Source organism: Gadus chalcogrammus, chromosome 11 (genome assembly GCF_026213295.1).
Source record: "Gadus chalcogrammus isolate NIFS_2021 chromosome 11, NIFS_Gcha_1.0, whole genome shotgun sequence".
Classification (NCBI taxonomy): domain Eukaryota; kingdom Metazoa; phylum Chordata; class Actinopteri; order Gadiformes; family Gadidae; genus Gadus; species Gadus chalcogrammus.
The window spans coordinates 8,977,708-9,000,343 of record NC_079422.1 but is presented as its reverse complement, the minus strand read 5'-3'; the positions used below and the strand labels follow the sequence as shown (position 1 = coordinate 9,000,343).

Here is a 22,636-nt window from a genome sequence, read left to right as displayed (position 1 = left end):
GCAGAACATTTAAGCCTCCGTGTTTTTTTTTATGCAGCAGCACTTTTGCTACAGTTCCATGGGTTTGATGGTTTGCAAAGTGACTCTGGAAAAAGGGAAGTTCAATAGAAATTCGAAAATACTAATAGCTTTTTGAGGGGAAGGGGCGAGCGAGACATGTCACATTTATGCTCCACCATGTTGGAGTTCACTTTAGCTCTGTACAGATTATGGCTCAGTCATAGACCGTTACTACGTGGTGATATTGTCTTGTTAAACCGTTTACTGATCACTGAATATCCAAGCGATGCTCAAACTACAGAGTTGGTGAGCCTTACAAACAAAAATGTTTTTGATGGTAGAGCTTAAAACTCATGATTCATCTTGAGCTTTGACCATTTCACTTTCACTTTTATTTGTCCTGGTCAAATATAGTGCTCTCTTTTGAAAACAATGGTGCACGCAACAAAGAGTGGTTTGTGTTGTTCAACAAAAAATGTTGGCCCTTTGAAAAATGATTGAGATATTTTAAGAAAATTATACCATCTGTTATTTGAATTTAATGAATAATTCACAGGAGGGAATGGGTTTAGGATCTCTCTATTACGCACTATCCTTTCCAATTCAATAATGCATGATTATAGTTTTTCAAGGTAGCATAGATTTGGTTAGATTTGTGGAGGGGGATTCATGCCCAATGGAGACATAGTGCAACTCATCATGGAGTCATATTGTTTCAACTGGAGGAGCTTTTTCAGGCAGAATGAAGTTCTATTAAGGAGGAACTGAACCGTGACCACTAAACGCTTGCCATTGTTAGACACTAGGGTTAGGCTATTATGCTTGCAAAATAGACTGCTCTTTCCAATCCTGCTTTTTGTGCCACTACTACTGCTACTACTAGTATTACTACTACTGCTACTACTGGTATAACAACTACTACTTCTAATACTACTACTACCACTATTATCGCTAGTATTAGTGTAAGTACTACTCAAAATAATATGAATAATATACACATAATAATTCTCCAAAAATGGTTAGTTCACAAATACCTTTTTATAGTATATATAATGGAAATACTTTTCTTTATAAAAAAGAATCCACTTTTTGTTGTGATACTTTTTTTTTTAAAGGGAAGTTTAAACCCCCCAACAAGTGATCCAAAATGGGTGAAAATATGTTTTTATAAATTATAAATATTTCGAAAATATAGTCCAGGCAAAAAAGCTTTTTCATATTCCACATGACTTCATTATATATTACACATTACTTGTACATTCATTGGGGCTAATTGCCACATAATCCTCTGCTCTTAATGTCCATCTTTCAAATGTCACCTAGTAATTATAAAATAACTAAAAATGACAAATACAGCTAATGAAAAAACATCTAATCGGAAGGAATAGCGAATAAGCATAGCTGCTGTTGACATCTAGGAACTCATGTATCATCATAAGGGCCTGATTTCAAAGACCCTGTGGGATCCCAGTGGAACACAGGATTATCCAAGCCATACACTCTGTCCCAGCTATGACCTTAAAGAAAACATCAATATTTAATCAGCGCCAATTAGCTACCAAATAACGGCTCGTTGCTTTTCTTAATCGCAGAATGAACTGGTTTCCTTGATGAAATCCCATGCTCTCTCTCTCTCTCTCTCTCTCTCTCTCTCTCTCTCTCTCTCTCTCTCTCTCTCTCTTTCTCTCTCTCTCTCTCTCTCTCTCTCTCTCTCTCTCTCTCTCTCTCTCTCTCTCTCTCTCTCTCTCTCTCTCTCTCTCTCTCTCTACCTTTTTCCATCCCTCTCTCAATAGTTCTCGTCATCTCCCTCTATCTTCCTCTCTCTCTTTCCCTTTCTCTATCCCCCTCCACCCCCTCTCTCTCTCTCCATCTCTATCTCTATCAATCTCTATCCTCTGAGTTTGCACCTTGGGGTGATTATCGGGGCGTAGGTGTGAAGATTTGACACTCAGCAGATAGATTCATTTACTGGCTCAGCCGGACCTGGAGGTGATAATGAGGTCCAGGATTAAAAGTCAGACAATCAGTCGACCTCGCGACAATCGCAACACAACCCCCCCCCCCTCTCTCTCCTTGTGAAATATATACTGTTCCTTTTCCTTAACTCCACTGCCACCCCCTTTTTCTGCTGATCTCTCATGTAATTACACTAATCTCTGACTCCAAGAGACCCCGAGTCACGGAAGGTTGAGGAAGAATGAAGGCAAGAAAAGAGGCGTTTGAAGGACGCAGGAAAAAGCCAGAGGAAACACAACCGCACCGCGTCTTTTTTAGCCTGTGTCGTCCCTTTCAACCTGTTACTATTTTACTCATTTACAATTGAATATAATCTACTCTTTGTTTATTTTAATGTATGCTTTTATCCAAGTCATCTTGTATGTCAATCATTTGACATTTATTTAAAGCTACTGTAGGTATAATTTGAGAGTTATAAAGATCAGTAGCGTGCGGTGACCCTAAATTTCAGTGGGGCAGTCTGGCGTGCGACCACACCCACAATGTATATGTTTTTTTAATATGTATATATTATATGCATATATTATATTGTATCATATAATATTATATATATATATATGCTTCACATCACTCACACCCGTGGTCCATATATCCCCTTGTCCTGTGCACACACTTGCTTTGCAAAAGTAGGAAACAAAAAACAGTATTTCTCTTTGAGCAACCAAACCGACATTTTTTCTTTTCATACCATGATCGGGAGAAAGTTGTACGTTTTCCCCCTATCCTTCGTTGGTTGGAAAATGTTTATGTCCAGTCTGTCTGGGCCAAGTTGTTTGATCGTTAACTTCTCTTCCAATTTTAACCTCTCAAATGTTTTTTCAACAGAAACTCAACACTATTAATCACAGGTGCAACACCACTCGCCATAACTACATCTGATATAGAAACGACGAAAGATACTGGCTGAATAATTAGAGTAAAAAAAACAACATTTCTAAAATATGACCATGGGGCAGACTGCTTTACAACCATGTAGGCGTCTTTCAGCGCGGATTGCAATTCTTATTGCAGCCTGCAGGGTTATGCGATAAACATACGGAGGAACGCGGTCGCTGAGCGGCCCTGCCCCAACATTGCATGACACGTTAAACTCAACTAGAGTCGCCGCCCACCTTCATCCAAAATTTGATGTCAACGGACCAAAAATAGTCTGAAAGCTTACAGAAACTATAGATAGTTCATGTGACATTCTCATTATTAAAAATAGATTTGGAGGAATGATTTACTGAGGATAAATTTTTTGGGGAGCATGCTAGTAGTTCGCTGCCCCACCTGTCCACGTGGACGGCACTCGCCTGGTAAAGATAGAGAGCTAGATTTTTTTTACCTGTGATTAACAGGTAAGATGGGTTCTCCAAACCAATCGATGTCTATTTTTAAGCCTGAGGACATCTGAGGCTCTCCCCGAGGCCTGTTCCTCATCCAAAGGTGCCGTACGCGCCCACTGGCCTCTCCTGCGCTAACCTTTCCGCCGTGCGCGGCGAAGCCCGCCATGCGGCGCTCTTTAGCATAATGAGTGCGCTCATCAAAGACCAGCCGCGTGCCGGGTGGGGCATGTCACACACACACACACACACACACACACACATATACACACATATACACACACATATACACTCACACACTCTCGGACCTCGTTTAAGGATGTAATCGCTTGGCTGTCCAGGGTGTCATCTATAATTAATGGCGATGTGTGTGTAATTTAGACATCTCACCCGTGCACTGGGACGTTCCCAGTAGGAAGAAAGCCCCCCCTCACCATGCACACACACACACACACACACACAAACTCTCAAATACACACACACACACACACACACACACACACACACACACACACACACACACACACACACATATTTTCAAACAAGCCAGACACACACACAAACACTCTAGAACACACACTGCCCAAACCACACACACATGATGAAAAGGAATACCCCATTTGTACATAACGTATAACATATAGTAAAATATACTTTAAGAATGCCTCTAACACCACTGTCTCACATTGCCTTTGACATCCCAACCCCCCCCCCCCCCCCCCCCCCCCCCCCCACACACATACACATTCAAACAAACAATCGCACAACCTATTGGCCCCTGCACAGTCACCAGCTGCTTCATAATACGGCATACACGTTGTGATGACCAAAGTTTAAGCAAACCAAACCAAACTAAACGCTGGAGAGGGCCGTATGAAAATATCGCAGAGCAGCGGGGGAAACCTGAGGCGGTGTTTACTGGGCGGTGGACCTGTGCAGCCTGCGCCACGTCCACCGCCACGCACTACTAAGCTATCACCGCTGTTTGCTCTGCATGGAAATCACCGGCACTGGACACGTTGCTGTGGTCTGCTGTACTTTAGTTAAGTTGTTTTTTGATCTGCTGCCTGCCGACAGTGTTTCAATACTGAACACCAATTTCTTTGTTTTGAATCTGTTGCCTGGTGTCGTTGTTTCAATCCACCCCCGAACGAAACAACCCAGCTAGGCGTGTGCTGTGCACCGCTGTTTGGCAGTTTGTTTATTTTAGTTTATTCAAAGTGACCTGTAGTGAATTAAGTTTTGCAGGGCATTAAGGCATTACACAGGAGGCAGAGATCTGGCTTCTTGTTCAAGCAGGACCGGCTGCTGGAACCCAGTACCTTTTAGGCTGAGAGCATCACTGTAACTACTACACTCTCTTAATAATAATAATAATAATAATAATAATAATAATAATAATAATAAATGAAATTTATGTAGCGCTTAATATGGTACTCTAAGACGCTTTACATATTGCCCTATCAAAACTATGTAAGACAGACTAGGAATAAAAGAAAAACAGAGGTTAAACATGAAGAATAAGGTGGGAGTTAGGTGGGGAAGGCTAGTGTGAAAAGGTTATGTTTTGAGGGCAGATTTGAAAGAAGAGAGGGTTGGAGAGACTTACCCCCTGAATGAACAATAGAATCAGTTCTAGGGGGAAACTGTTAAGACCCTGCTACTAATCTAAGGTGACCACATGCAATTGTATCAAATGATGTACCATCACGCTGCATAGAGCTACATAGGTTTTGCCATTCTACGGCCACTTCCAGCAGACCAACGAGTGGTTGCCGTCCATGTGAGACGGGGTGCTCTCTGTGCAGGCCTCTAGCGGTGTGTAGGAAACACACAAGGGCAAGACAACACAACACAACACGGGGCCATCATTTCTCAAGCTGCCAGTCAGAGTCACTGGAGGTGGTGCTGCGTTAAACAAAACAGTGCATCCATGCAACGCACACAGAGTTGCTTATGTCAATGGGATATTTATCACCTCTGATCAAGAAGGAATTAGTGTGAAAACTCCGGTCGTAGATCATTCCGGGTGAGATTAGGTGTCACCGAGGAAGAGGAGGGTTGGGTTGGGGAAATCAATGGTCCTATGGCCGCTGCCAAGTGTGACCAGTGAAGAGAGCATTTCAAGTTTGGCCCGGGGTGAAACGGCGGTACTATCGAGGCGTATTCATCTCGTCAACACAGCAAATGTTGGTGACCATGCAGCAAATTGACTGATGGCCTCGGACTACAGCGGCGACGTGTTTTTTGTGTGGCGGGGCAATTTGTTAAAACACAGATTTTAGTTTTTTCAGTGCTGTGCCTTTGTGTTTCGCTTTAGCTAACGTGTAGCAGCCAGGCTACCGGGGGAAGTATCTCTGTGTTGTTTTTAGTTTCAATCTGCCCGCTAGCCAGTCTGGCATAAAATAAAGGTGTGATTATCCTTAAAGTCAAGTTGAAATTAAAAGTAGTAATTAATTTACTAATTACAGACTTATTATTTACCTAGGAAACATGTTTTTTGGTAATCACAGAATAGACTTCATTAAAACCAGCCACCTCTTAAAAAGCAGACAACTGTTTGCGTCTGAGCACACAGTAGGTAGCTACTCACATTTATTTCGCCGTTTCGAAACAAATGCCCTTTCAGGTCATCTGTAAGACTGTTGAGAAAAATTCAGATGCTGTTTCCATGACAACTGCATTTAAATGATCACGTGTTTGCACTCGCTGACAACGTGACTCTGCGTGTTCCCTGACCACCCCGATCCAATCATTAAAAGATGGAACGCCAGCGAGAATGACTTTATCGTAATGAGTCGTTAATGTGTCTCCAGCGCGTTCACACGTGTATTTTTACCCAGCCGGCTGTCATCATCAGATCACCTGAGAGACGTGCTTTAAAGGCCAGGTGCGAACAAGGTCTTTGACATCATCAGCAGCACCCACAGCTGGCTCAACCCCAGGGGCTTCCCAGTGAGCCGCCACGCTCCCCTCCCCGGCTCCACAACATGATCTTTGTGTTGTTCTTTTCCGACCAACCCAGTCGTTTGTATATGCACTAGGTTGTTGGTTGTCCGTGTTGGTTGTCCAAATGTGCATTTGTGTATGCACATTTGGCTGGCGCCTGTAGTAGGCGGCGGCGGGCACATTAATACAACATGTGTCCCATGGTCACCACTACATTATGAATGGGGTAATGTGTCGTTTTGCATGGATATAGTCGCCTTTAAAGCACAGCCAAAGTGTTATGCGCGGTTATCTGGAGAGAAGGGGAGCTGTTTCACAGCATACTGCTCAAAAGGAGGGCACAGTTGCTTCGCAAAAATGTAGACCCCGCCGGTCGACGGCTTGAATAAATTGGAACATAAAAGTGACTTTTATTATACTTACGCTAATGTAAGATCCACCTAATTCACCTTTGAAAACATCCTCATCTTCCGGTAATCAATCAGTGTTCTGTTGGGTCAGCTGGCCGGTCCAGCACGGCCTGTCCGTCAGGCCGGTCCAGGGTTATCCAGCAGTCGACCGATAACAAATGAGAATCAGATGCAGCCAATAGGATGCTTCTAATTACTTAATGAACAGGGACATAAGAAGGTGATTTGTTGCCATGGTGCCCTTGTTAGTTTAAGTGGAGAGAATCGACAGGATGGTCAAATGTTGTGCCTTATCTCTGTCCATGCCTATGCCAACCACAAAACAACCAAGAAGACTCTTTACGCTCAGAGAGTCAAATACTCACATCGCATTAAGCTTTATTTCACGCAGTTGTAAAGTTGTAAAATGTAGCTGTATTTGCTGTGTCTGCCTATGGTTTAATTGTGAATCTTTACCACATCTCCTCACGCTACAGACAGAAAGAGGCAGAGGTCATCCCATTGCGTGCCCCATGCTGTAAGACATGCAGCAGCGTGCCCTGTAGCGCAGGCCTTTATCCTCCTCCTGCACGCATCCCCATCCCTCATCCCTGGACTATTGACCGTGTTGCACATTATAAATCAACGCGTGGTCCCACTACCTTGCAACTAGCCTAATGAAAGCTCATCTGTAAAAAGGCTAAATGGTCCTGACAAAAGCCCTAATGAATAAATCAATATTGCAGAGATTGTTGCTCTGCGTATAGGAATACATCCCTATGTGGGGCTCCGGGTCGGCCACGGCTGCCCCATTTTTTACTGAGCGCAGTTATGCATGTCAGCACTGTTGTTGTACAGGTTTACCCACCCCTCGGAGCAGGGGATGAATGGCTGAATGGTCTGCTGTTTCTTTTAGTCTGGGGTTTTCTACCACCTGTGTATCTCTGGGGGTATTCTGCCATCTCCGTGTTTTGGCCGGTGGTTTCGTGATAATATGAGCGTTATTTGTTGGTTTTAAATGTAATGTAGAGTCACTTTTGGAAAAGATACATTGTTCAAAATGTAGGTGAGTTCTTAGTTGTCACCAATATTTTCTGCCATTCTTCCTTTCTTAACCTCTCTGTTAACACTCGGTATCCCCAGTGTGTGATGACCATTAACACATGCTCGAAATGTACCTATGAGTATTGAAACACACCAGTGTTGTGACAATCAAATGTCAAACATGCTCATAACTAATCATCAAACATGCTCCATAAAATAAACCAAATACGGGCCTGTCAAAGTGTCAAGTCTCGGAAAAGGTCTTCACATTTGAAATACACCCCTCCAGGGCGTCCTAAATACATCTTTATCCCAGTTTGTACTTCACTTGGGGACACCGCTGCCCTATTCTACTTCTAGTCTCTGTGACTCTGAGACACTTTGTCCCCTCAGCCTTCCAGGGGCAGATGGTGGCTCACCATCGATCACCGGCCTTATCTGAGGGAGGGGGTCCTGCTACTGGGCGGCCAGGGGAGCCGCTCCCCAGTCCTCTGTTAATTGAGGGGGAGCAGGTAGATTAGCCTCTGGTGGCCCCCATACCGGGCCCCCGACGGTGGCCACGCATGCCTGCAGACGATCCCCTATGCCTGACATAATCAGCTTACGCTGTGTCTTTATGACGCATCCACGGTGATTAATGGAGCGCATTATGCATTGACTGGGTGATTAATGAGCAGTAATTGTAATTGTTGTCAGTTGTTATAATGGAGGGTATTTCCTGTAGTCCTTAAGTTCTAAGCGATGCCTGCTTAAGAAGAATAAAGTCTCATGCATGGTGAATATCGACCAAGAACGGCAGTCTACTAAGGGGCAGAATAGTCCACAGTGTTTGACTCCCTGCGCAAAGGTTCTGTGTTCGATTCCAAATGTCCACAGTTTGTATTATGCAGGCATCATTGAGCAAAATGCCTAACTCCTACCCCCTCATTAATGCAATGTCTAACCCTGTCTAATAATAATAACATGTGAGCTGCTTTGGATATAAGGGTCAGCTAAATTGCAAAATAGTAGTAGTTTGCCCTCATATAACGGTACTTGTAAAGGCTCTCGTCAGACCGGGCGGTTGAAATGGGGAACAAAGGAGTGAAACACTCTCATTGGACAAGCTTTGGTTTTTGATGTGCGAGGGAAGAATGCTCTCCTGTTTCCTCCTGGTCCCTTTGCAACTTACCCCATGTCTTGTTTCCCAGAACAAAGAACAAGCTGTGGTACTTTGAGTTCGGCACCTCAGAGACCTTCTCTGCCACGTGTAAGAAGCTGCACGACTTTCTGGAGGTGGAGGTAAATCGAAACACATGCTTTGTGTGTTTTTCTGCACTGTAAACCCTCATTGGGGATTAAGTAGATAAAGAAGATATACACATGCTCGTTTTGATTTTGTTCACCAGTTTTACAATTGTTCTTTTTGTTAACATGTGTGGAGCTCCACTATAATTCGACGTAGTTTCCATCTTTTTAAATGGAACATTATCCATTAAATCCCATTGCAGGACAAAAAAAGTTATTTACAGAGTTATTTACAGATATAACCTATTTTATCCAATTCCACGGTGGCGCTGGAGGCGTGTTGACGTGATAAGACGCAGTTCAGTCTCTCTCCGTGTCTCTCCACACCCCCGCCCCACTCACACTGAACCTCAGCTTAACACACAGGCAATTAGCCCTGCGCGACCCTGCTGCGTGCGATATTGAGTGATAATGAAGATAGCGTCAATTCGATTCACCGTCACCCCCGCAACCACCTCCACCACTCCTCAATGGTGTCCACACAGTGCAGAGGTCTTTATTAATTAATGTTGGATGGGTACTTACTACTGGAAGGCGAGCAACCATTGACTTTAAATACTGATCTAAATACAGATTGGACGCAATGGTGGAAGGAACTTGATTGATTCAGGGATATTTGCAAAATGGGGGCTTCCTGATCCATGCCCAAGCCCTGACAGGGCTTGAAGGGGAAAGTGCTGGTTTTAACCATGACAGGCCCTTTAAAGTCAGGTTTTGTTGAAGGAACATTAAGATAATGGAAAGGATGGTTTAGGATTCATTTTTTACCCTTGTAAAGTTCCATTCAACTATGTATTTGCTGATAAAGAAGTGACAGTTGACTGCCTTGTTATTTAATCCTATTAAACATTTAGAATACTCAATTAAATAACTAAATACCTTTTCTTTAGTCAAGCAACCATGGATACGTTTTTGAATACATTTGTATTATGTGACCTTTTTCTTTGTTCTGTACTCCATCTTTACCCTTCTACTTATCCTCTCTGTCTATCTTTCTATCTTCTATCCATCTTCTATTTCTCTGTCGTCTATCTTTCTCTGAAAGTGTGACGGCATCAGCCTGGACCTCAGCACCATCTCCCTTGAGGGCATCGCCATTCTCAACATTCCCAGCATGCACGGCGGCTCCAACCTCTGGGGTGAAAGCAAAAAGAGGAGGGGCAACCGAAGGGCGGCCAAGAAGGCCCCAGACAAGAGGACGACGGTGCTGGACCCAAAGGAGCTCATGTTTGCGGTCCAAGGTACTGCGTTTCGATCCCCAATGTCTACCTCCTTGAGAAAGATGCCAAAACCTCTCCCTGATCTTTGTTCTCATGTCTCTTCATTCGCTGGTAGTCTGGTCAATGAAAACATAGTAGTACATTTTACAAAATGAAAATAAAGTATTTTACAAAGAATATAAATATCTCCTTTACATGGAGATCATTCCGGTGAACCAAATAACTCAAGACCCCTTAGACACACGGGATGACTTGGATGAAAAAGTTATCCTTCCAACATGACAATATGAACGATTGGTAGCAATTTAAGGAAAAAAAGCCACGGATTTAAGCCAGGTACGTGGGCATTATTTTCTGAATCCAGCCAGGGTAAGCTACATTTTGAAAGTATCCAACCAAAACAATCCCATCCCTCCCTTCAGGCGTCGCTCCAAAGCCCCTCCCCCAAAACACATGACTAGTTCACTATCTTTAGCTTGATGTCTGCCCAGCCTGCCCAGTCTAGCTTGATGTCTGCCCAGCCGTGTCAGACTCCGGTCATGTGAAAAGAGTGCATGGGCAGAGTGTGCGCAGGTAGGGCAGGTAGGCAGACAGACCGTTACGCCATCCAATCATTTCATTCAGGCCAAATGAATGACCGGATGGGCTGATTACAGGCCTGTGCAGCCACAGATACCAGATGTCTTTATTTTTGATCTCAGAGCATTTGATTTTTAGATTGTTGTGCATTAATCCTTCTTTCCTACATTCACTGCATGTTGTTCCTAAACAGGCCCACAGACAGTCAGACAGACAGACAGACAGACAGGCAGATGCACCACGGCATGGGGCACACACACACACACACACACACACACACACACACACACACACACACACACACACACACACACACACACACACACACACACACACACACACACACACACACACACACACACACACACACACACACACACACACACTAAGTTTCCAGCAGGTAGAGTTCAGGCCGGCCGTGTCCTTGCCCACATATCAGCCATCGCAGACAAAGTTTGGGCCCGCCTTTTTTTCCACCTTGCACATGAATATTTCACCGGTGACAAGGTGAATCAGGGGCTTTGGTTGGTTTGGCTGAGAAAGGGGTGCATCCTTGTCACTGGGGGCATGCCCCCCCCCGCGAGGTAATGGGCTGTGCCGGCGCCGGGCGGGTCGCTCTGTTAACAGGATCAGACTGCTGGGGGGTTGGGGGGGGGGGGGCACACCGGGGGACCTCTGCCGTCACGTTGCCTGTGTTGCATTGAAGACGTGGATATCAAAAGTAACACACAAATGAATGGATGAATTAATAAATGGGTGGGTGGATGATGGATTGATGGATTCCTTCATAAATCGTTGGGCGGAAGAATGGATGGATAAATGGATGGATGAAATGATGCAATCTCCTTTCTTCTATGACCACGAGTCTTCAAAATCTGGTGAAATGCTACCATAAGTTCTATTGACAGCCTGCAAGTTACACACAAAACTTGGAGAGCAGACATACGTATGTGTTTACCATGTGTCATTAAACGTGCCTTACTCCTAAGGAAATTCCTTAACACATTTGGCAATTCAAGTGATAAAAATCAAACGAGTGAATGTGAAGTCCATGAAATACGCTCCAAATGCACACTATGCATTTGGCCAAGTAAGTGATTGTGTGTGTTGATAGTTGAGTGTTGTTAACACTCTTGTGTCTTTTTCCAGTCATTTGAAGATATACACCTTGATTGCCTTTTGTTACGTGCCTGTGTGTGTGTGTGTGTGTGTGTGTGTGTGTGTGTGTGTGTGTGTGTGTGTGTGTGTGTGTGTGTGTGTGTGTGTGTGTGTGTGTGTGTGTGTGTGTGTGTGTTGTTTTTGTCATAGGTGTACTCAAGGTGTGACTGCTGACTTGTCAGATGATGTGTGAGGATGTATACCTGCCAAGCACGAATGCACAACCATGCACGTGTATCTGTGTCTGCATCTATGTATGTATATGTGTGTGTGTGTGTGTGTGTGTGTGTGTGTGTGTGTGTGTGTGTGTGTGTGTGTGTGTGTGTGTGTGTGTGTGTGTGTGTGTGTGTGTGTGTGTGTGTGTGTTTCTCTGTGTGTCTGTGTGTGCATGTTTGTAGAAGCGCCCGTTTGGGTGTGTACATGTGTCCGTGTACATTCTTGTGTTTGTGTGTGTGTGTGTGTGTGTGTGTGTGTGTGTGTGTGTGTGTGTGTGTGTGTGTGTGTGTGTGTGTGTGTGTGTGTGTGTGTGTGTGTGTGTGTGTGTGCGTGTTTGCATGCGTGTGTGCGTCAAAGTATACATCTGTGTGTATTTGCACCCATGTTTGTATGTGTGTGTGTGCGTGTTTGTATGTGAATGCGTCTGTGTGTGCCTGTGTGTGTGAGGGTGTATGCGTGCATGTGTGCGTGCGTGTGTGCATGCGTGCGTGCGTGAGTGTGTGTGTGTGTGTGTGTGTGTCTGTGTGCGTGCGCGTGTGTGTGCAGTGCAGTGCAGCTTGGGGATAGACACCCTGACCTTTCAGAAGCTGTTAAACCGTCCCGCTGGTGACACCAGGAGACAAGCCCCTCAGCTGCAGGGTGAATTATTTAGAACGGGACTGAGGCTTAGGGGGGAGGAGGGGGACATGGCCCATTAGGTTTACATTGAAGGATCAGGTCTTAAGCTCTACCTGCCCATCCCCTCCAGACCCCCTCAGCTGCTCTGGGCTCCTCTCTCCATCACTTTGGGCCACTCATTCGGCGCTCGATTTTATGTTATTTTATTTCCGTTTGTTCTTTGGGTCCCTTTCTCTCTCCCCCCATCTTTCTCCCTGTCTCCCTCTCCCCCTAACCTCTCTGTCTCTCTCTCACTTTTCCTTTCTCCCAATCTCAGTATCTCAGTATCTCTCTCTCTCTCTCTCTCTCTCTCTCTCTCTCTCTCTCTCTCTCTCTCTCTCTCTCTCTCTCTCTCTCTCTCTCTCTCTCTCTCTCTCTCTCTCTCTCTCTCTCTCTCATGTCGGTTTGTTCAGGAGTGTCCCCTGTCACTATCACTGTCTAACCAGACACATCAGTGCTGTGAATGACATCCTTTCCTCTGGTCCGTTGCCCTTAAAGAGGCACAGTGACAGCACCTCACACAGTACTAAACACAACAACGCCCTTATATGGAAGGATGAGACGTCATAAGGCACACACGTCAAAATGGTAATAACAAGACGTTCTGTCTAATAAGTTTAATTTGTGGTATTTTGATACTCAATTAAATGTCTGGGTGTGTGTTTTTAGAGTTTAATATTACTGTGAAACACCTTTGCAGTTCGATGGGATGTAACAGTTGTTTACCAGTCTGGTAAAAGCATATTATTGTTATTTCGGTCCTGATATACTGTAGTCAAATCAGGACGATTATTGAGGCCTTCACTATTATTTTTGATGGCGTTATTATTTTTCAGAGCACCTATAACGCCCAGTCTGAACTGTTAAAGGTAAACTGATTGTCTTTCTCTATTCTAAGCATCTTAAGTAGAATCCACCTTTTTCCATTATTATTTTTCTCTGAACTATAAATGAATGCATCATTTCCTTGTCTGACGCCAGTATGATGCTTAAACAAAAAAATAAAGAATAGTATTCGCTACGTCAAAAGCCAGCAGTTGTTGTCTGTCGATGTTGATTCACAAGAAAAGAACAATTCTCTATTATATAATTCCTCGCGACATATTGGTACACTGATACCCAGGGATACCTAACAATACAGGGATCATCAAACCTGTGAGGTACTGTAACCAGACCATACCCAATAACTGGGACCTCAAAGAAGGGGCCCCATGAAGACCAACGGCGTTATAAAGCCTCCCCTCATCTTCAGCCCTTCTAGTCTGTCCTGCCCTGACCCAGTGTTTATCACAATGTACCCGGGGGTCACACCTTGACTGCCCAAACTGATGGTCTTATGTTTTGGTATTAGCATGTATAAGGTGAAGGATTCGGTATGATCTCTCCCTGACCTTGTTGGGGGAGTAAAGGCAGGGCATGGCCTTTCTCACGGTAAGCTCTCCTGGGATTAGTCGGGAGCTACACTGAGCGTGAATGCGTTGCGTTGCGTTTCGTCGCGTTGCGTCGAGCTTCCTGACGACCTGCTCCGGAGCAAGGGGAGCACATGCATGAGATATAGAATGAACAACTATGAGTGCTCAGCTATATGTGGTTATCTATTGTTGTGAACAATTAATGGTGGCTTGTGCAAACAGTACATTTCTAGTCATTTAACAGGCCAATGTCTTCACTGGCGATCTTCCAACCAAACTCACCTAAAGTCTCACCGGCGTGGGGTGCAAGATGCACCCCCGCCTACACCCTGCTAGCGCCTGCTGCTCGTCTGATGGCTCAGTGATGCAGCTATCATAGATCCTTGCGGCTCGGCACAAGGAAACGCGACGCGACGCAATACTTGCGTGCCCGGTCCAGCAGGGGGGTCACACACAGTGTTTAGCCCCAGGCCAGTAGGATCCAACCCACACACACACACACACACACACACACACACACACACACACACACACACACACACACACACACACACACACACACACACACACACACACACACACACACACACACACATAGATCACCAGGGAGACCCTGTCCATCATACCTGTCAGCGCTCTCTGCGTCAGCGTGAGAAGGCATTCAGGGAGAGCAGCATTAAAGCCGAGGGGTCGAGAGACCAAAGGGTCAATGTTGGGGTCAATTTAAACACACACTCATACTAACACGCAAGGCAAACACACATGCAAAAAAATCAGACACTGAACTTTTGTTAACGTGTTTTCTTTACTGTTGTTCCATTTAACCTGGTAGAGGGGAGAGACGTGTCAGACACATGTCCATCTCCATGGTGACAGGGAATCATTGCAAAGGCAACATCAACACCTGACAACCCTACAGTGTGACACAGGGTCGCCACACAGGTCATTCAGGCTAGAAAAGACACACACGTGTGCACTCCCGTACACACGGGACACACTCACACGTCCACAGTACACAAACACATCCATGCACGCAGACACCTACACACCAAAAGCATATGTGCACCTCAACAACACTGGCTACAATGGCGTAAGTGACAGCGATGAGTGCATAACCATGATCGGCCACTCCGCCTAAAAATGTGTGCATGCGTTTGTGTGTGTGTGTGTGTGTGTGTGTGTGTGTGTGTGTGTGTGTGTGTGTGTGTGTGTGTGTGTGTGTGTGTGTGTGTGTGTGTGTGTGTGTGTGTGTGTGTGTGTGTGTGTGTGTGTGTGTGTGTGTGTGTGTGTGTGTGTGTGCGTGCGTGCGGCCAGCCGACAAGCAGCCAGCAGCTCCTTAGTTTGAGGAGGCTGAGTCTTCAGAGTGGGGGGGGGGGGGTAGGGGGGCGGGGGGTCCGCAGAAACAGATGGGCTCCGCAAGACGCAGGGCTTCCAGCCGGGACAAAATCAATGCTCATAACTTCAAAACAGAAGCCATATTAATAATTATAGTAACAGAAGATTGCTTTTGCGTTGCCGGTGCAATCTAATTAATAGCTGTTGTGTCTGTGGCGCGTCGTTCGTGTGGCTTTCCTCCCCTTTTTCAGCGGAGGAATATTCCGGTGTTCAGGAGCGGAAGGCCAACCGCGGAGAGCCGCCGCTCTCCTTTCAGCTCGCTCTTATCCTCTAGTTAGTCCTGCTTTTCTGGCTCTACCTCTCGCTAAATTGTTTCCTCTTCTCCCCTTTGCTCCTCTTTCTTTTGCACACACCCAGCCTCGTCCTTTCTTCCCTCTCTCCTTTCTTCTACCTGCTCCCACTTTTAATTCAAATTCAAATTGGCACTCGTGATGCTAAGCAAAGTTAACATTTTGAGAGTTTAATGATTGAGCATATGTTGTTTTTCTTCTCTCCTAATAAGTGAATACCTTGATTTATTTATTAAATTTTTGCCAAAGTTTGCTATGTACTTTTGCCAAAGTTAAACATTGGTTTACCCAGTTGAGTTTGTTATCACCTTGTTTAACGTGTGGCTACTGTTAAGAGAGGGATTTGAGATCATTACATGTCTGCCCAGTGTCCGCTTGGCACCTATTGCCCTTCTAACCATCTCTGAGAGAAAGGATCTGTGTTCCTACTCTTTCCTTCATTGGGATGGGGTACATTTTCCTTGCCCTTCACAAGGCTTACAATCAGAGGCTGTCGTAAATATTGGGCCTCAGAAGCCCTTTGAAACACAGCTGGAACCCCGGTCTGTAGTGGCTTGATATCACCCATCGGTTCTTGTGTTTCCTTCCAGACATCTCGGACCAGCTCCTGGAGGTGGTGGGGCTGGAGGGAGCCATGGAGATGGGTCAGATCTACACCGGTCTGAAGAGTGCTGGGAGACGTCTGGCCCAGTGCTCCTCTGTAACCATTAGGTCTGCCTCACCTCTGACCCCTGACCCCTGTCTGACCGCACACGTCTGATGCCTGACGCAAAAAGAAAACAAACAAACAAAATGATTTACAATAAACTATTATATCACTTTGCAATTCTGCAACCCAACAAATTCCTTCTTCCAAACCACATCCACACAAGGAGCAGGCCATCCAGGTTGACTTCATATCACAGATAACATCTACTTTTGACTCTATAAATAGAATAGAAGAGTCATTAGTTCTTGCGATATTCCAATATTAAAGATCATAACCCTCATTTGTGTCTTGTTTGTAATCAACAGGACCACAAAGTCTCTCCCAATGCAGATCGATGGAGAGCCTTGGATGCAAGCCGCCTGCACGGTAAGGCATCGAACACGCAACATGTATTCTGCCACACCATAGACGACAACCAGACTGCAGATATTCAGGGAGTCGTGACGTTAGACTAACATCATAAGGAGCAAAGCCGTAGGAGAGTCTGTGCTAGACAGCTAATATATCACTGGTGGATTCTGGTGGACGCAAACAAGCAATACAAATCGTTATGGATTGTTTTTGAGGCCTGCTTACTTTATCTATTTTAAAATCTTCTTTTGACTAATCCAAATCCAAATTCTGTTCTAAAATGCCTGATCCTAAACAGTGAAGGAGCCACATCTCGCCACACCTCTCTGGCTCTGTCTCCATGTCCTCGCTCCATCTTTTGAGTTAACACCGTGTTGCATCCCGGTTCTGCTCAGTAATCCACCTGAGACACTCGACACCGCGCTCACATCTTCCTACCTTGTGTGTCTTTGAGCATCTGCTTCCACAAGTGGCTGTTTGTTCGAATGTGTTCATATTTTATCCCAAGAAACTCCTCGATTTGTGTTGATCTGTTTGGTTTTAATTACAATGCCAGCCCTGTGACGGCCTGGTGGATGGAGTGCGGCCCTGATTTGCATAGCGCTCGCTCCCGCAACGTGAGAGAATGGGATGCATGACAAAAGGAGTATTCTGCCGAGTGCTCTTGTACTCCAATGCGCTGGCAGGAACATGACCGACGACCAACTTTGGGATCTGGCAATACATAATTGTGTTTGTTAAGATGATTTCCATGGCGAGTTATTCACGTGTGTTGCCGCAGAATTTGAATCAGCCAATCCGACAAAGGCCCTTAGAAAAACAACAGAGGCGAATGCACGGGGGGTGTAATCTAACTAATTATTAACAACAACAACGATGCACTTTACATTCCCTTGCATGCATAACACATTTGACACCATTAAGGCCATCTGTTGTTGGAGGCTTTCGACAGTTAACTAGGTCTGAAAGAGCTTCCAGGAAAAGGCAGCATCAAGGAGAAATGGCATAGTGTTGAGTTACGATGTTCCTCTATCGTAAGTCATTCTGGTACATTGCTCCAGAACACATTACCACTAAACATGATGTTCTCTCTTTTATATTGTTCTTTCCCAAATAAAATGAACTTTTCCTGCATGTAAAACGTTTTTGTTGCGATGCTTATTGTGCTTGGAGACATTAAAGGGGAACGCAGAGAATTATCTTTCTTTCTGTTCTGTTCCCTACCTATTTTCAAACAATCTTTAAAAGAGGTTGTTAGGTCTGAACAACAGATGTATACTTTTCTTTTCCTTTTCTAATGCATCATGCAGTCCGTACAGGATGATAATTGGTGCTGATTCAGGGATCAAGTGTGTTGCACAAGCGATTACCTTTTGAAGGCAAAGAGTCCCTCGACTGCAAATGAAAACATTTTTTTCTGGCCACCAATCATCCCCTTCATGCTCTGCATAATTAAGTAAGGGTGCATAATAGCAAAGATTTAATGGTGGATGTCTTCTATTCAATTGATCTCAAATGCTAACCTTAAACAGAAAGACTGGGATGGCAAACATGTCTTCTTTATAACCCTGTGATTTACAGCTCCTCACTGTTTAATATATAAACAAAAATAACATGCTAACATAGCATGTTCCTTACTAAAATGATAGAATATGAATTATGTTATTATTTCAATCATGTATTATTATTTCCATACTATTTCCAGCCTATTTACTGGATTGTTGTGCTGATAAAAAACTAAATATTGAACAGTATTGAAAACAGAGATCTGAGCGCTTATAGTTACGTAGTTCTGGAAGACAGCATTGCCTTCTCAATGCATTTTAAAATATCCTCAAAAATAAGACCTAGACATATACTAAATATGAAATCTGTTGTAGCAAGGTGTCTTCCCTCTTGAACTATATCAAGACTAGTCCCATGGTGGAAATCGTTGTAACGTCACCCAACAGTAACTACAGGACATGTCCTCTCTCTGTCCTCTCTCACAGAACTAGGCGCCCATGTACCCTTCAGCTATATTACCACCTCACAGTAACTAATGCTCTCTCTCTCTCTCTCTCTCTCTCTCTCTCTCTCTCTCTCTCTCTCTCTCTCTCTCTCTCTCTCTCTCTCTCTCCGCTCCTCCAGATTCAAATTGACCACAAGAACAAGGCGCCCATGTTGATGGGCACACCGCAGGGCACCGGCTTTTTCTCCTCTATCATCAGGAGGACACGCAGCGAGAGCAAAGACTGATGGGAGATTGTCTCGGGCAAGGCTCTGAAACGCCGGTCAAAATGTTAGCTAGCCCCAGCTAGCTCTGAAGTAACAGCGCTCAGAAAGGCTGTGTCCTCCACAGTGAATCCACCACAACTCGGATACAAGGCCACGGAAGGATGGGGACCGTATGGGTATTTATTGAGGGCGTACGCAAGCTACAGCCGGACACCCTGCCTCTGTGGTGAGGCAGTCACCGGTTGGAGGTGAGGTGTAGCGGAAGAGGCGGTGGCGTGTGGGTCGCCACATCACAACTTGGAGGAGATCTCTCTGTCACCCTTTTTATTTTTTTTGCTTTAACATGTGCAGTCTACGAATACGCTTTGGGAAGGGGTACAGTTTAACCAATATATATACAGTTGGTATATATATATATATATATATATCTTTATTTTCAATGTTTTTTGATGGATTTCACCTCTCGCTACAAATGAGTAGATTGAGTAGACATATCTCCAGTTGCTACTTGCTCCGTGTGAAGGGCCTGGTATTTGCCACGCAGGTCAGAGACATGTTATACAGATTGAGGCGGACATGTTATATTTTGTGAGACTTTTGGACAACATCAAGGGAAATATTCCAGAGGATTATTGACTGTTTACTGAAAAGTTTTTAAAAAGCATGCCATCGTCTATTTTTTTGCACGAAAGACGTATATGTTCGCTAGCAGTTGTATGCACAATTTCTGTTGCATGGCAGGGCGAGATCTGTTATTGAACCCTGTGGAAAATGAATAGATATTTGTCAAAAAGGTTATTGCCAGAATTTTTAGCAATGCCTTTACCAGAAGGTATATCCATATCACATCAAATATTCAGTTGATGGACATTTTTTTATATTGGGTCCTATGTTTTAATAAACTGGCACTCAGGTATATTTTTATTTCAAGTTGCTAAAAGTTAAAATGACGCAAAAAATATTTAATTATTTTACTGAGCGGCATCCTTACAGCTGCACTTAGTCCCTTTTTTGACTGAAGCCATCACTTTTTCCTCAAAAATATTTCGCTAGAAGACACACTTTTCTAACCAAAAGGGTAGAGGTGCTTGACATCATGTCCGCTCCAACCCTAACATTGGTAAAACATTGATAATTGCAGCCGTTGCAGATAAGCCCATCTAACCATTTCGTCTACCTACCTACCTCCTACTGAGTGAACTTTGCCCTTGCAGTCATTGTGCATGGGCCTGGTTTCTCCAAATTGCCTACCCTAGCTTTAAGCACTCAATAATAATGCATCATGTGTTCTCTAATTATGCACACTACCTTCAACTCCTTTTAAACAAAAGTGATGGCTGCATTGAAAAAGGGACCTGGTTCAGGTCCTAAGCGTAGCCTTTTGCGACCTCCCCTTCCCCCCTCTTGGTCATTGATTTGTCCCAATGTCTACCATTGAGTGCTTACAGTCTGTCGGGTATACAAGCATACATTAGCCCTTTAAAGACAGAGTACAAGATAGTTATTGACATATGAGTTTACAGGGAGTGAATCCTAAAAACAAATCAATATTATCCAAGTGAGAAATTCCAGATTGAAGAAGTTGTGTGTGTACAACCATGAAATGATGTCTACTACTCCAACTACTAATCAATCCAATGAGTTAATGAAAGTTTTGTCGAAAAACAATAACAACTAGACACAAATGTTGCAATGTGATGTGCAATGTCAACATTACTCCATGTTTCAGTGCATTAGGTGAACTATTGCACACCAACCGCTTCTCCCTCACCTCATATGAGGATCTTCTATCACGAGTGGGCCCCGCCAATTCAAATGTCGTCTGAAGTCAAGTGTTTTCAATGTATGTTGAGTTTTTTCCGCATGGAGCAAAACAACACACATCCACAAGGCACAACACATTTTTAAAAAAAAAAACTGAAATTTTTTAAAACTGAAATGCATCCCTGCATGCGTTTAAAGAACAATGTTTGGATTGATTGTTTTTCACTGTTTCAAGTGCCATGTGCCTGTCGAGGCTGACGTCTCTCCAGCCTCAGTTCCTCAGCTTGTGAGCTCAAGTGTTTCTTACCGTGAAGCTGTATTTTTGTACACAACGTTGTTTTTAAGCCTGTTGCTACTCTTGTCTGAAGAAATTATAACGATGTGCTGTACTTGGGGGCCAGGTCCTAATTATTCTGCCTACGTTGGAAGTGTTTTAAAAAGTAAATAAATATATGTTGGTTTGACCCGGTTTTGTTCCGTCATTGTTTCCTGACTTCTCTCAGGCATATGATCAATAAACTGAATTCTAATTCAACGAAATTCCAAGTCAACGAAATTTCAATTCAATTGAATTCCAATTCAATTGAATTCCAATTCAATATAATTCCAATTTAAATTATTTCCATTTCCTATTCAAATTAATTATAATTTAACTAAATTATAATTCAACTGAATTAATTAAACTAAATCCCAATTATAAAGAATTATAATTCAACTACCAAATGTATGACGATTCAACCATTGAAACTAAATCAAGTGGCAGAGAAGGTAATACTTTACTCTAATACTATTGCAAGTATCCAAGTATGTTATTAATGAATTTATTATATACCCATTATATTACTTATACTAGTACAAGCGCTCATATCCTCGTAGCACTAGTATTCTTATCCTATAACAATTAAAGATCAACTCAGAATCCCCAAAATGTGTTAAAGAGACGACCCAAAATGTGTGTAACCCTATAGCTAGTTTGAGTGGTTCCTACTGCACAGACAGACTGATGTCCCTCCTCTCTGATTAGTATTACTACTCTCTCTGTGTGTAGCCCCTGACCGCGTTGGAGTGGTAAGCACTGGGCTGACTGCAGCCGGTGTCCAGTGTCAGATGGTTTGACACCTGCACTCCACTTAGGTTCCCCTGCACTCCTCAAAGAGGGGGAGGGCTGGGAGGAGGGGGAGGGCTGGGAGGAGACGGAGGGGGGTGAAAGGTGGTGCGGACGGGAGGAAGGAGGCGCTGCTGAGGAGGGGAGGACTGGAGAGGGGTGGTTGGTGGGTGAGGAGGAGTGGGGGAGAGCAGGGCTGGTGGAGGAGGTGAGGAATGGGGGGGGGGGGGGGGGTAGTTTGCGAGGAGGGGGTGGTGATGTATAGTGGGTGAGGAGGGGTTGGGGGAGAGCGGGGGGGGGGGGTCGGGGGTGGGTGAGGAGTGGGAGGTGGGGGGGTGTGAGAGTGGTGGAGGAGGTGAGATGGGGGGAGGTGAGAGGAGGGGGTGGGGATGGATGGTGAATGAGGTGTGGGTTGGAGGGCTGGGGGCCGGGTGAGGAGTGGGTGAGGTGGATTGTGGGGGGGGGGGGGGGAGGATAGGATGAGGGGAGGGAGGGGGTCAATCCTATAAGGACATGATACCTTACTTCACCGGCCGACGCCGTCAGGGTCCCA

The 22,636-nt window shown here is 44.5% G+C and overlaps 1 protein-coding gene across 4 annotated transcripts in view; it reads left to right on the top strand.

Moving 5' to 3' along the window:
* The window catches only part of dgkb (diacylglycerol kinase, beta), a 49,365-nt gene extending 29,782 nt beyond the window's left edge, over nt 1–19,583 (top strand). For all 4 annotated transcript variants that reach the window (XM_056602761.1, XM_056602760.1, XM_056602759.1 and 1 more), the window contains 5 exons: nt 8,914–9,004; nt 10,056–10,251; nt 16,528–16,648; nt 16,952–17,012; nt 19,128–19,583. In XM_056602761.1, coding sequence (XP_056458736.1) covers nt 8,914–9,004; nt 10,056–10,251; nt 16,528–16,648; nt 16,952–17,012; nt 19,128–19,235 — 577 coding nt within the window. In that variant the 3' untranslated portion in view covers nt 19,236–19,583. The remainder of the gene's footprint in view (nt 1–8,913; nt 9,005–10,055; nt 10,252–16,527; nt 16,649–16,951; nt 17,013–19,127) is intronic.
* Nucleotides 19,584–22,636: the final 3,053 nt, after the last annotated feature.